Here is a 13,943-nt window from a genome sequence, read left to right on the forward strand (position 1 = left end):
TTTGGAGCCCATGTTTTACCTTTGGAATATGAGGTTTTATTTACCTGACATCTCTACCTTGGAGCAATGTAAGTGAAGCTGGAACAACCCAACATCAAGGTTTTTCTCTTGCAATCCCTAACAACAGGACTCGTGATGAAAATTCCTTTCTCTCTTTTCTCTCTGGCCAAAAAAAATGGAAACAAAATTGAATATAAACATTGTAGAAACAGTTGCTTGGTCTTTTGGTGGAATGAGGACCCATCCCATTGCCTGATCTCTCCAAAATGAATTTCCTTGGAGATGCCAGGCAGAAGAATCCTGCTTGACACATCCCATCTCCTGAAATGGAGGGAATATTTCAAATAACACTGCTGTGCTCATGAATGTGTGTGATCAGGCTGAAGAACATGTGAAAAAATATATATATATATATATATATATATTTATATATGTAGATAGATAGATGGATGTATACATATCTGAATAGATAGATATATGTGTGTATATCTATCTATCTATCTATCTATCTATCTATCTATCTATCTATCTCTATCATCTCTATATCTCTATCTCTATCTCTATCTCTATCTCTATCTCTATCTCTATCTATCTCTGTCTCTATCTCTATCTCTAGCTCATCATCTATATCTATCTATATCTATATCATCTATCTATATCTATCTATGCTTACAGGGCCCCCAGATTTGTTTCCTTGCATATAGATGCCGAAAAAAGTGTAAATATTTAATAGCAAGCTCTGGAGCTGGCAGTTACATAACGAACCCACAGGGACAGCAGCTCTTTGCTTCCCCCTCCCTGCCCCCCTGGAGCCCTTACATAACAAACTGATGGATCACAAAGCAAGGAATTCTCATATTGGCTTCAAAGACGTGTCCAAAAGTGGCTTTTAGGAAGTGTCCAAACCCCTGCACGTTGATGTTTGTGGGGTAATTTTGTTGCCCTCATAAATCCCTTCTGTGGGTTTGGAGAACACTGATCCTGCAGGTAACTTGGAAATGTTTGTCAGGGCTGGCTGCACCCTTGGGGGGAGTGGGGGAAAGGCAGAAATGTTGAAGTGGCAGTGATTTCTGCCCCTGTGCCTGAGCTGTGACTCTGAGCCAGCCCTGTGCTGCTCTGCCCTCGTGGGAAGTGATTCAACATCTGCTGATGCATCGTCATGCAGGGGAGGATTTGGGGCAGGAGGGGTGGTGGCAATCACTCCTGGGACTCCTTGTGTAGCAAAAGGCATGGCACAAGGAGGAATCTGCAGAAATAAACACGGCTGTGTTTGTTACAGCTTTAAAAGCCTTGTTAAGGAGGGGAATTTATGGGTTTTATCACATAATTTTTGGGTTATTGTTCCTTTTCTCACACAGCTAAATACATTTGTAAAGTTAGAATCATCAGTGGTGCTGTTGGGAAGCAGAGCTGATGACAAAGCTGTAACTTCGAGCTGCTCAATTTGCTGTAATAACATCAGTGCTGGAGCTGCAGCCAGGGAAAAAATGTCTTTAGAGAAAGATTCAATAAAAAGTTTTTATCGGGGAGCTGTTGTCTTTCTGATGACAAAACCAGTTTGACTGACTAAAAAAATTACCTCTGGGGGTGTGAGGAGATTTTCCTAGGGAATTTAAATGCCACAAGGTATTCTCAGCTTAAAAATAGCAGTGTGTAGGTTGAAATGAGTAGCTGAGAGGTATGTGCTGTAGGTTGGGATTTAGGAATACAGATGTTCCCAGATTTTTAAAAATGTACTTTTTCTGATTTAAAAATTACCATGCTGCAGCTCAGGACCATATAGTTTGTAATTATAATCATTATGTTATTCAAAGCAGCTTAAAGAATCTCCTGATAGCTGTTGGAAATTTTAAGCAGATATTCTTTTTAGCTGCACTGAGCCTGTGTGCTTCCTCCTGCATCTGCTCAGATTTGGTTGATATCAGGAGAAATGTACATTGAAATGCTGTAAAAGCATTCCAGATCCAACAGGACAGGAGCCTGGCAAGCTGTCAGGTGATGCTGTCTGGCTTTTTGTGGACTTCTATTAATTCCCTTTCTTGCTTGCTAGCTTTCACTAAATTGAAATGATTAATAACAGCCACCAGATTATTACCTCGTGCTGCCTCTTGCTCACTGTTCCTGAAGTGCTTTAACCTGTTCTTATGCTTCCTCCTCTCCTTCTTCCCCTTTTCACCACATGCACACCCAAGTTTTTTCTAACTTTCCCTTTAATAACCTATGCCTTTCTTCCTTTTATAATTTTTTTTTCCTTCTAAACCCTTCCATATAATTAAATTCTGTTCATGCACAGGAGGTTTCTCAGGCCTGTTTTGAATTTTCTTGAGATAAAGTGCAGCCCAGGTGAGTGCCTGGGGGTTTGCTCAGCCCTCCAGGCTCCTGGGCAGGTTTCCATCCTGCAGTCCCTGCAGAGATGGAAATCCAGCTGCTGCCACCTCAGCTGGGCTGAGAATGGAAGTTCTGGGCAGGTTTGGAGCCCTGCAGTCCCTGCAGAGATGGAAATCCTGCTGCTGCCACCTCGGCTGGGCTCACTGCCTGTGATGGGTGGCAGAGCTTTCCTGTTCTTTCCTTCCTGAGCCCTCCTTTCTTTTGGATCTCTCATTCCTTTCATCTCCCCTCTGTAGAAAACTTTTCCATCAGCTTTGCTGATCTATTTCTGGTCCATTTTTAAGCTTTTTAAAGTTCTGTTCTCCTTCCACAAGGTTCTGGAAATGTCCTTTCAGATATTTTATGGGCACAAAAGTCCCCTTGGTCCCCTTTTGTGCTTCTGAGCCTTCTTTGAGGCTGTGCTGCCGGGTTCTCCCTCTCCTGGGGAGTTCCAGCTCACCTGGGTGCTCCTTTTTGGGATAAATTGATCCATTTTAGGGCTCCGTCTGCTTTTTCTGTACCAAAGGAGTCGCAGCCGTTTGCATCCTTGACTTGCAGGTCTTCAGCATCTCAGCTTCAAGCCGTGCACATTTTCTGTCCTGTGAGGGGCAGACTTTGGCCAGGGCACACGGTCAGAGTTGTGGGAGAAGAGAGCTCCATGCTTTAGACTTGTTTGCCTGTCTGCATTTGGGTTTTCTGACAGATAGGGCCTCTGTTAAAGGTAATTTAAGATGAGAACATCACAATTTGCTGTCTTGGAATAAAACCCTGCCACAAATCACATCTGCATGTTAACAACTCTTTTGTGCTGCTTTTCAGTCTGTGCATTTCAATAAAAGGCTCAGGCAGGTTTTTGGATAGCATTGAGAGCCACGTGCTCTCTGTGAAAGCAGAACACCAATCTTATACCTCAACATGAATTTTTCAAGCTTATATGAACCTTTTCAATAAATATTAGGTGCTTTAAACTCAGTTTTGCTACTTAGGTGTATTAGTACGATGTATTTTATTAATATTTCTTATTTTCTCCTTATTTGTAAGGTCAATCCTGGGTCACTTGACACTGCAATAAGGACAGATAATCTAAATACAGAGTTAAGATGTTTGTGTCTTTTTCCTCTATAAATACAGAAACTTTCTTTCTGTAAATCTGTGTAAGTCTTTCTATAATTTCTAGAAAACCATAACAGCAGAAAAAAATATTAAAAACCCAATTGTTTTTCTGTAAGCATGTGAAAAAACATTAGACAGACTCAAACCAATGGAAATGCAGGTCTCCTTTATTTTTTTTTCCTATCAAAAGGAACACCTCTAAAACAGTTTGGAAGCAAGAACACCACATAATTCAAGTAAATGTTTCCTGACAGATGGGTCATGTTGTAAAGGGCAGAGGTTGCATTTTAAAATCCTGCTTTTCATATTTTTTTTTTTTTAAATCTGCTCAGAAATCTTGCTCTTGTAAGAAGCAAGTAGTTTTTTTGCTAGAGTTTATTCCTAGAAAAAGAACCTTTTGCATTAATTTATGCAGCACTTTTATCCCATCTCCTTTCTGTGGAGTGTAAAACGCAAAGGCAAAACTTTGGGAAATTCTGATGGTCTGATGGACTTCTCACCTGGGCCAGGGGATCCCCTGGGGCTTTAGAGAGGCCACATTGAATCTCAACAATCAACAACTCAAAAATCAACTCCGAATTTCTTCCCTCCTCTCAAAGACTTCAGGTTTTGATGAGGTCTGGCAGTTAATTCTTCTACTCCTAAAATTCCCTCCTCCCTTCAAACACCTCTGCTCCACCTGAATTTGTCATTGTCAGATGAAAGGAACAAAAAAGAACATTAAATGCATTTAAAATTTAGTTGTTTTCATTGGGTTGTGGAGGATTGTCTCAGGATTTTTAGTCATAAACATAATTTTTTATTCAGTGTGGAAGCTTGTCAGATTTAGGGACACTTTCCAAGAGCCTGATCTAAGTTCAATCTGTCTCCTTCAGATTTTCTTCCATTGTTACAAACAATTTTTTCAGCTGGAATAAAACATATTTTTCAGCTGAAAAGTGAATTATTTTATTTGATTGTGCTGAATCTACAATGTATCTACAGGTAATTCCTTTTATGTTAATGATAATATTCTGTATTATTTGCATGCTCTGTGGTACCATTTCTGTCAACATGGAGATCAGTTCTGACAACACAAACACCAAATCAACCTCACTGCTCAAGTCAAGGAATATATTTAATTTTACCTGATTTTTCTTAATCAAGGGGTTTTTTTGTTTGTTTGTTTGTGTTTGGTGGGTTTGTTTTGTTTTGTTTTGTTTTTTTTTACTGAAGGGTCTTGGAAGTATTACTGTACAGCAGATCTTTCTAATTTTGTACAAGCTGGGCTAAATTTCAACCATCTGAAAAGGAAATAAAATCAGTGTTTGACTGTGGCTAGACCAGGCCATGTTTCTTTTGTGAGAAATAGAAGAGGAGGTTTGCTGTTAAAAAACCAGAATATTCATCATATTTAATTCTAAGTCATATCTAATGAAAAAAGGAGAGTGAATTCGGGTGTTACATCTGCTGAAACAGAATTACTTGCACTAGGAAACCGTTTAAAACCATCAAAAGTGAATCTGCTGATTTGGAAAAGGAATCTAAAAATCCAACACAGCCCAATTGAGATGATTAAGGTGAATCAGCAAAATTCATTAATCCTTCCCAAAACCCCCATTCTGCTGCAGGAGGAAGTCGCAGGGCTGGTTTCTGAGTTGCATTTGAGGCTGGTAATGAGCAGCTGAAGGAACTGAACTTAAAAAAGTTTCCTAATTTCTTCCTTGAGTGCTGTTAAAGTAGTTTTACTGAGGTTCTTGTGCTGAAGGTTTGGGTGGGCCAGCACTGGAAGGACATCCCTGCCAGGGCAGCCCAAACCCTTGGGAGCAGCCTTTGCCTTGCCGTTAGAAACTCAGTGTAAACTACAGACAACTGGCTAAAAACTCCCTTTATTTTAATTTTCTTCCTCTCTTGGTGGCTGTTCAGGCTCATCTTTCTTCCTTTGACTTTTGGTAGTTTTGTTATTGTTCACATGCAAGAGTAATTCTTCAGCTGGTTAACGGATTATGATGCTCCAGTTTGTAATTGAAGTACAGAAATCAACCTGGCTGTCAATTCTCTCTAGTGAGAGGGTGATGAATAAACCAAATTAAACTTCAGTCAGAGGTGGAAGTGAAGCTGCTGAACCCCCTGGTACCTGGGTGAGGTGGAGAAGTGATGTCAGATTCCTGCCTGGTCCCTTTCTTCGTGGAGAATGGGAACAATTCTTCCCAGATGCCTCAGGAGAGGAGGCTCTGCTGGCCAGGCTGAGTTCTTCTCTCAGTAATCTTCTCTTCTCTCAGCAATCCCAACCATTGCAATCCCAGAGTTGGGATTGCTCTGGACTGTGACTCTGGCATGTGCCCTTGGCTGTCCAGTATTTCTCCCAGGTGCTCTTTCACTGAGAAGGAGAGCTATGCCACTTTCCTTTGGTGAATATTATCTAGTTAAATTTTAATTGCATCCAACTTTGAAATAAATAATTAGCAGATGTATATAAAGTAATTCAGAATTAACAGTTCAGAACAGAGTGGTTCTCTTAATGCTGTTTTGCTTTTGGCAGCAATAATGTACTTGCAGTTCTAGAAGCATCTCACTGCATTTCTCTGTAGGGAAGACTGATGAATTAATATCAGGGAATTGTTTTTACTCAGTGTTCCTTAATACATTCATTTTCAAATTGAAATGCTGATAAACTCAGTTGACCCCAGTATTTTTTAATGAGTGCTCCCTATAAGAATGTTTAGTTCAGAATATTTAGAAATTGTGTTGAAAATTGTTTTAAAAAATGGTGTTAAAATTGTTTAATTTAATCTGGCAGGGTGTTGATGTGATTTTAATGCCATTGCTTTGCATTATTTAATGTCATTCATTGTTTTAGTCCTTCCTGTCACCTTCAGTATTATTCTTATTCTTCAGTATTATTCTTTAGTATTATTCTTTTTCTTATCCTGCAGGTTTTGGTGCCTCAGGTGAAGCTCTGAGTCCTCTATCACATAACAGAATTGCTGCTTTCTCTTTCCATTTGTTTAGTCTGGGTTCACCAAGGATGGGTTGCTCAGAAGAAAAGTTAAAAGGACAAAGATTTCTGTCGATTTATTTCCTTTCTCTTTTCCACAGAAAAAAAAAATTTTTATTATTTGTCCTTCTCCTCCATTCTGCCATGTTTCATCAGCAGGCAGTGCTTGGAAAAGCAGCTCCATCCCCTCACCTTGTCACGTCACAGCAAACTTCATTTCTTGTGGTACACCCAACCTTCCCTAAACCGGTCCTTAACATCTCTGCAGGGTGTGGTACTGCAACAGGAGGGGCTGAGGATGAGGGCGAGGCCGAAGCTGGCTGGATTGAAGGTGCTGCCATCCTCCTGTCTGTCATCTGCGTTGTCCTGGTCACTGCCTTCAACGACTGGAGCAAGGAGAAGCAGTTCCGGGGGCTGCAGAGCCGCATCGAGCAGGAGCAGAAGTTCACCGTGGTGCGAGGGGGACAGGTCATCCAGATCCCCGTGGCAGAGATCGTGGTTGGGGACATTGCACAGGTCAAATACGGTGAGTGCATGGCCTTTGGAGCCTTGGTTTGCTCGGCTGGCCCTTCCCAGCAGCATGGACACGCTTCCCTGGCAGGGTTAGGGCAGGTTTACAGGACAGAAAATCAGAATTGGCCATGCTGAGGTGACACCTGAGCTGTCAGGGCAAAAGGAGAACATAAAGACCTGCTGTAAAGCTGCACTAGGAAATCAATTCAATTGGTGTAAACTTCTTTCACTGCTCAGGACAAGGACTGGTCAGTTTTCCAGTTCCTTCCAGTTTTCTGTATTTGTCCTTCCAGTTTTCTGTATTTGTTCATACGAAGCTGATTCTCTGTCATGGAGGATTACATTAGTCAGATTAATTTCTTTTTACTTCTGTCCAGTTAGGGGCAAGAGGAAGTGTTTTTAAATTTTTTGTAGAAGGGAATTGTGCCTCTATGATCACCTCATGAGTTGCTTCAGATCCAGACTGATCCCCCAGATAAGGTGCCTGATAATTCCATGACATAGGGAAAGCCCCGTGCTCCAGTGGAGTGAAAGCTCCTGCAGGAACCCTGTGTGCTCTGCAGGGAGCTGTCAATTCCAGCAATATCCCCCTTCCATCAGCCATCACATTTCTCCTGGACTTACCTAAGGGCTCCCTGAGGGGGAAGGGGAAAGGGCAGCTCAGCTGTTAATTAGCTGATATTAATTCCTATGAAATCTGATGGAGAAACCTTCAGGTGGTGTGAGGAGCACTTCCCTGCCAAACACCCGTGATGGAGATGTCCATTGAGAGGTAAATGGGATACATTTGGATTCTGGGATAGCATGAGGCAGAACATGTGTGCAATAAAAGGCCTTTCCTGGCTGGCTTGCAGTACTGTGGCTTGTGTGGACACAATCAGGAGTAATTCCATCCCTTCTCCTTTCATTTCACCTTTTCATGCAATTGATTGTGATTTTGTAACAAAACTCATCATGTAATTATAAAAGCAATCTCATGGAGGTTTTCCATTGCCCCGTTCTGACCACAGGTGACCTTCTACCTGCTGATGGGATATTTATTCAAGGAAATGATCTCAAAATCGATGAGAGCTCCTTGACTGGAGAGTCCGACCAGGTGCGCAAATCCGTGGACAAAGACCCGATGCTGCTGTCAGGTAAGATCTGCCCCATCCCCTCTGCCTGCTCTGCCCTCTCCAGCTGTGCAGAGCTCAGCCTGAGCTCTGCTGGGCGCCTATTTGCCTGCCAAAGCTGCTCTGGGAGCCTAGGAGCCAAGGGCACTTTTTGGAGGATATTTTTATCCACCTTTGTTGTCCAGTTCAGGAGGAGATTCCCTCAGAACAAAACACAGGGATACAAATGGCACGTTCTTAATTAAAAGGGATTTGGAAATAGTGACACATCTTAAAGGAGGCTCTGATAAATTTCTGAGGAAGGTTGCAGTGCTTTTCCTTTCCAACTGAACCAACCAAGACTCTGCTGGCTTTTAAAGATATTTTCTGATCTTTAGGTTTGAATTTATTTTGGAATTTATTTTGGGGTGGTTTTTTTTGACCTAATTTGTGTATTTGTGATGTTTGCTGAAACCGTTTTCTTGCAGAAGATAAACTTGATTAGTGACAGTATTTCCTTTAAAAAGAGAATCTGATGGTGATGGATGTGCAGCCTGAGGTTTGTGCTTAAGCATTAATTCTTGGTTGAGGATAATGCACAACAGGGTTTATTTTGGTTATGTGGTAATATCCCCCTCAATATAGGTTTATAAAGTGTAGCAAATCTCTCTCAATAATTTCAGAAAGGCCTTGCATAATTTTTTACATTTATTTTAGCTCTCTGTAACCCGTCTTGCCTCTTTTCAGGCACCCATGTCATGGAAGGCTCTGGGCGGATGCTGGTGACTGCTGTGGGGGTGAATTCTCAGACTGGCATCATCTTCACTCTGCTGGGAGCTGGGGGAGAAGAGGAGGAGAAGAAAGACAAGAAAGGTAAATCTCCCAACACCAGGATGCTCCAGAGAAAGCTCCTGGGCTTTGTGCAGCCAGAGCTCTCCTCCGCTCTTGACAAATAAAGGATTTTTCAAACTGCTTTTTTTTTTTTTTTTTATGACACATTTTTATCATCACATGTCACACAGAAAAACAGCAGAAGCTGTTAACCAATAAATCCATTGGATAACAAGATGTTTTTCCAGTGTGAAACTGAACTGCAGGCTCCCAGTCCATACTGAAATGCAAGGGAATACCTGGGCATGCTCCAGTTGCTGTGGCTTCTCTACATGAATCCATGCTCACCTACAGTTTGCAAAGATTTTGTGCTTTTCTATCAATTCAGTTCTTTTCCCCCAAGGAAAAAACCCCTTGGCCATGGAAATAGCATCTGTCTTGGAGCTTCAGGAATAAAATAAAGATAAGCTGTGGCTCTTTGCTAGCCTGGATTGTTTAATGTCAGTGACTGACTTGAGAGGCATTTTAATTTCTTCAGGTGTAAAGGTCGAGCTAAGAATAGTAAAAGCCAAGAATGTAGCAGTAAATGTTAGCAGACAGTTTTACTTTCATGTCCTGCATCAGTTAATGAAATCAAGAAGCCTCTTTGGGCTTTTCACCTTATTACAGTGTGATGTCATAAGCATTTGCTAATTTATGGGCTGCACACTAAGCAGAAAAATGATTTAATGTCTGTCCTTGCCAGTTTTTCTTCATACAGTCTTGTAAATTGTTCTGCTTCCACAATTTCATTCCAAGTCTGTCCTAAGAATAGTTGTCTTTCAGACATGATTAAGGGCCAATTAATACAGGTTTTTCAGACATTTCTGCTCTTTCTAGTGGTTTTTACTATTAGTAAAAAACCAGTTAAAGCTTTAATGAACTTTTTTGTTTGTTTGTTTGTTTGTTTCCATCATTTTCTATGAAGCTGCAGATAGGAAGGCCAAATTCAAATGGTTTTCAGGACCTGTGATTTCCATTTCTGAGTATGTTCAACAAGTGTCTGCTTTTGACTCCCTGCTGCTTAGAGAAAATCCCTTTTTACTAAATGAAACGTTTACCATTTCATTTCTGCACAGAAATGCACAATAGCTGCCAGGCATGGGGGGCTCCAGGAGATTTAAAAGGAGAAAAGACTGAAACTTCACAAAGCAAAACTCTTTTATGCCAGCCCAGTTTTGAGCAGCACCTTGGAGTTTGCTCTTGCTGTCCTTCAGGGCCTTTGTGTGGTCTGGAGGAGAGGAGGAGCAGCTTCACCCCTGTGTGATGTGAGAGCTCCCTGGGCTGGGTTTAACTGGGCTGGCCTCCCTAGGCTCTGCTCAGGACACTGGTGGCTGGCTCAGATTTCACAGGGAAGAGCCTGGAAAGGCAGGAGAACACAAATCAGGGAGTTTTCCCCACCTTGTTGCTGTAATTTACCCAGAGACAGAGATTCTTAGAGAGGTGTGTTAGAATTTGGATGCAGACACAGAATTTAACTGAACATGGCTCTGTGGAAACAGCTATAATATAAAAAAAATCCACAATATAGAGAATTCCTCCACATTTTCTGATGCAGCTTTGTGCTCGTGCCTGAACAGAGCTGGTGGCAGATGGAGGCACCAACTCAAATGAAAACCTCTGGAACATAAACCTGCAGTTCTCAGAAATCCTGCCCCTTTCAGTCTGTGTGGGTGTGTGCTTTTATTGTTCACTAACACTTTAAAAATCACCATGCAGGTGTGAAACAGGAGGAGGAACAGCAGCTTCCAGGTAGAGTAAGAATTGTACCCCATCCAATGATGCAAATCAGGGGGGAACTGCTGATTGAAATAATCGTCTTTGAATCAGTCAAGTTGAAATTAAAAAATGATTTCAAATCAACAAGATTGCTGGTGCCAAATCTTTTGGTGAGCAGGCATTGTTGGTGTTGCAAATCTTCCCGTTCAGCTGGAATAATCAGCTGTTCTCCAGAAGTAATTTGCAAAGTATTTAATGTGGAAGAGTTGATTTGCTGTTAGCAGCTCCTCACGCTGTGCTGGTTGGAGTGAGGATCCAAACGGAATAAAGAGCAAGCACGAGTCACCAAAACAGTTTAAGTCGTTGCCACCACAGTAATCAAATTTGCAATTGAAATTTTCCTGAATGCAGTAGCACAGGGTGTGTTTTTAAATCCTGGGAGCTGTTTATTTTCTTCTCCCAAATTGCCATTTGTAAATAAAATCAGCCCATTCTTCTGCAGTACCAACCCAGTACAGCACGATGTAATCCCTGTGGGGCAAGGACTGGAGCAGTTTGAGAGCCTCAGTCAGGATCCATGGGAGGACTTGGTTCTGTTGTGAGCAATTACCCACCAGAAACAAAATAAATTTTAGCTATTATTTGCAGAGACTAATTTTATTGAACTTCACTATAAAAACCATAGTAAAATGATAAAACCTTCTTCAAGCTTTTCAATTTCCTGTTAGGAAAAATTTCTCGTCCAGTTTTTTTCTAATATGTGGATAATAACTGAAAAGAAGAAGAGATTTTCTTTTTTGATTCTTTCTTCATGTCATCACAAACCAGGAAATGTCTCATGCCCATTATCTAGATTTAAAATAACCCCTTATTCTCCTGAAGACTAAATTTGCCTTTTCCACATAAAATATAGGAAAATTTCATGTTTCTATGAAGATCAATAAGCATTTTACCTGGGTGATGGCAGGACATGGATTGAGCCCTGTTAGACTGGGATGCATCAGTGATGATAAATCATAATGTGAAAAATTATCTAAAACATAAAATGTTTACCTCTGTACTGTGTAGAAGTATGTACAGATGTAGATATTATGCATTCTTAAATGCAAATTTTAAAGCTACACAAGTACTGTGTAAATTAACTCCAAAGGAAACATTTCAACCACTTTAAAAATGCATAAATTACATTAAAGTACAAAAAATAAGACATAAAAGGACTATAGCAATGTACACAGGACCAGTTCTCACCAACTCCTTGAACTTTGCTAAATGTGTTTCATATTTATTTATCTTTTGTTATTATTATTGTTATTATTATTATTGTTATTATTATTTGATTTTCGGCTTACTTTGTGACACCTTCCCAATGCCACATTGCTTTGGAAATTTGTGTTAATTAATTTCAAACTCTTTGATTTTGGGAGCAAACAAAGTCACAAAAGCTTTTCTCTCTGTCACGTGCATTCGTTCGCGTTGCTGTTATTATTTATTTATCGTTTGCTGTTTTGTTTTTGTGCTTTTTTGTTGATTTTATTTTTTTTTTTTTATCCATTATTGCTCAGTAGATTCTTCCCATCCCTCCTCCCACCCTCCTCCAGCCACAGATGGTGCAGCAGGTGCAAATGCCACTGATAATGCAAATGCCAGCTTAGTCAATGGTACGTCACAACCCCCGGCTTGTCTGATTTGATGGATTTCTCTCCTGACTGTGTCAAATTCCCTCTCCCCTCGCTGACCTGCACAGATGTTGTGTTTGTGTGACTGCACTCTGAGAGATCCTGCTCCACACGCTCTGCAGGAGCTTGGCAGAGGGGCCACAGGGATGCTGCAGCTTCATTCCCCCCGAATTCAGCCTGGCAGAGTTTGAAATCGTGATTTATTTGCCATTCAAACTGCAGTTAAAAGAAGCAGTTACGTCAGGCCAGTTTCAAAACTTTTGGGCAGATTCAACTGATGTTTTATTATAAAGTTTCATTATTCAGCATAGATCTGGAGAAGAGCACCATGAGAAAGGGATTCTCTCTGCTTCTCCTCTTTTTCACTCGTAACTCCTCACACAGTTCTGAGAGAAGGCTGGGATCAGGGCTCTGCCTCCATTTCAACCAACACTGTCTTAGGAACAACTTTTGCTATTTTCAGCAGAGGGATTGAGAAGCTTTGTGGATATTTGTGTGAGCCCTCAGTGACTTTCTCCTGAGCCTGCCTGTGTCAACTAAACCCAAACCAAACCATTCCTGCAGCCAGTGTTGACTGTGTCCCAGTACAGATTCCTGACCCCGCTTGTTAGCAGGCAGATATTTCAGTGTCTCTCCTAGCAGTCAGATTCCAGTGTTAAACTGGATTGAATGGGTCAATATTAGTGTAGGCATCAGCTGTATTTTGCTGCTAATCAGATACATGAGCCTTTATTTGTCAAGCAACCTTTCCTTCTTGTGCAGAGACAAAAATACTGAGTAAAGTAATTCTACTTTTCATCATGTTGGTGAAAGAAGTCTTTTTTCCATGCTGGTTGCATTTCACATGTGAAATGGGAGTTTCTGACAGCAATATCAAGTGCTAAACAAGGAACAGGATTCACTGCTGTAGGATCTTATTTAAAACAGTGACACAGGAAATCTTTAGGCCTATTTTCAAATAATTTGAAAGAAACATATAACCAGATTTAAAACTCATTCTGGAAAACTAGGATTTACAATCCCTACATCTCCTTGCATGGCAGGGACCTCCACCATCCTGGTTCCAGATTCCTTAGAGACCAAGAACCAGGGAATGAATTGTAAGTCTTTTATTCTCCATTGCTGTGAGGGTGCTGTGAGGTCCTGACACAGAGAAGCTGTGGCTGCCCCTGGATCCCTGGCAGTGCCCAGGCTGGACAGGGCTGAAGAACCCTGGGACAGTGGAAGGTGTCCCTGCCATGAAAGGGTGGCACTGGATGGGCTGTAGGGTTTGTTCCAAACCATTCTGTGATGATTCTGTGATAATTCCACTTTAGTGAGTGCAAAACAAACAAACTCCCCTGCAGTCCCCCTGGCTGCTCAGCACTCCTGCTCATCCCTGCCAGCTCTAGAGGAGGGTTGGGAGCAGAGTTCAGCCCCTCTTTGCTGGTGCTCAGCAGGTGCAGAACGAGCCCTGGGCTCTGCTCAGAGCTGGTAAATCCCTGTTGTGTTTGGGCTTAATGCTGAGCTTAATGAGGAAATTGAGTTCCAGGGGATATTAGATCAGTGTCGGAATTAGGGATGTGATTTTCCATCATCCTCTCTCCAGTCAGGAACAACAGTTACTGCCCATGTTTA

The 13,943-nt window shown here is 41.4% G+C and overlaps 1 protein-coding gene across 7 annotated transcripts in view; it reads left to right on the top strand.

The window, feature by feature from the left end:
• ATP2B2 (ATPase plasma membrane Ca2+ transporting 2) overlaps positions 1–13,943 on the top strand; it is a 397,274-nt gene that overhangs the window by 298,393 nt on the left and 84,938 nt on the right. For 4 of the 7 annotated variants that reach the window (XR_005258393.1, XM_038149263.1, XM_038149261.1 and 1 more), the window contains exons 6-10: positions 6,726–6,983; positions 7,981–8,106; positions 8,809–8,934; positions 10,651–10,683; positions 12,213–12,308. Coding sequence is in view for 6 of the 7 variants with exons in the window: in XM_038149263.1 (XP_038005191.1) it covers positions 6,726–6,983; positions 7,981–8,106; positions 8,809–8,934; positions 10,651–10,683; positions 12,213–12,308 (639 nt within the window). In the remaining variant the exon portion in view is untranslated. The remainder of the gene's footprint in view (positions 1–6,725; positions 6,984–7,980; positions 8,107–8,808; positions 8,935–10,650; positions 10,684–12,212; positions 12,309–13,943) is intronic. The other 3 variants (XM_038149264.1, XM_038149268.1, XM_038149262.1) reach the window with 2 other exon arrangements.

Source organism: Motacilla alba, chromosome 12 (assembly GCF_015832195.1).
Source record: "Motacilla alba alba isolate MOTALB_02 chromosome 12, Motacilla_alba_V1.0_pri, whole genome shotgun sequence".
In the NCBI taxonomy this organism is placed as follows: domain Eukaryota; kingdom Metazoa; phylum Chordata; class Aves; order Passeriformes; family Motacillidae; genus Motacilla; species Motacilla alba.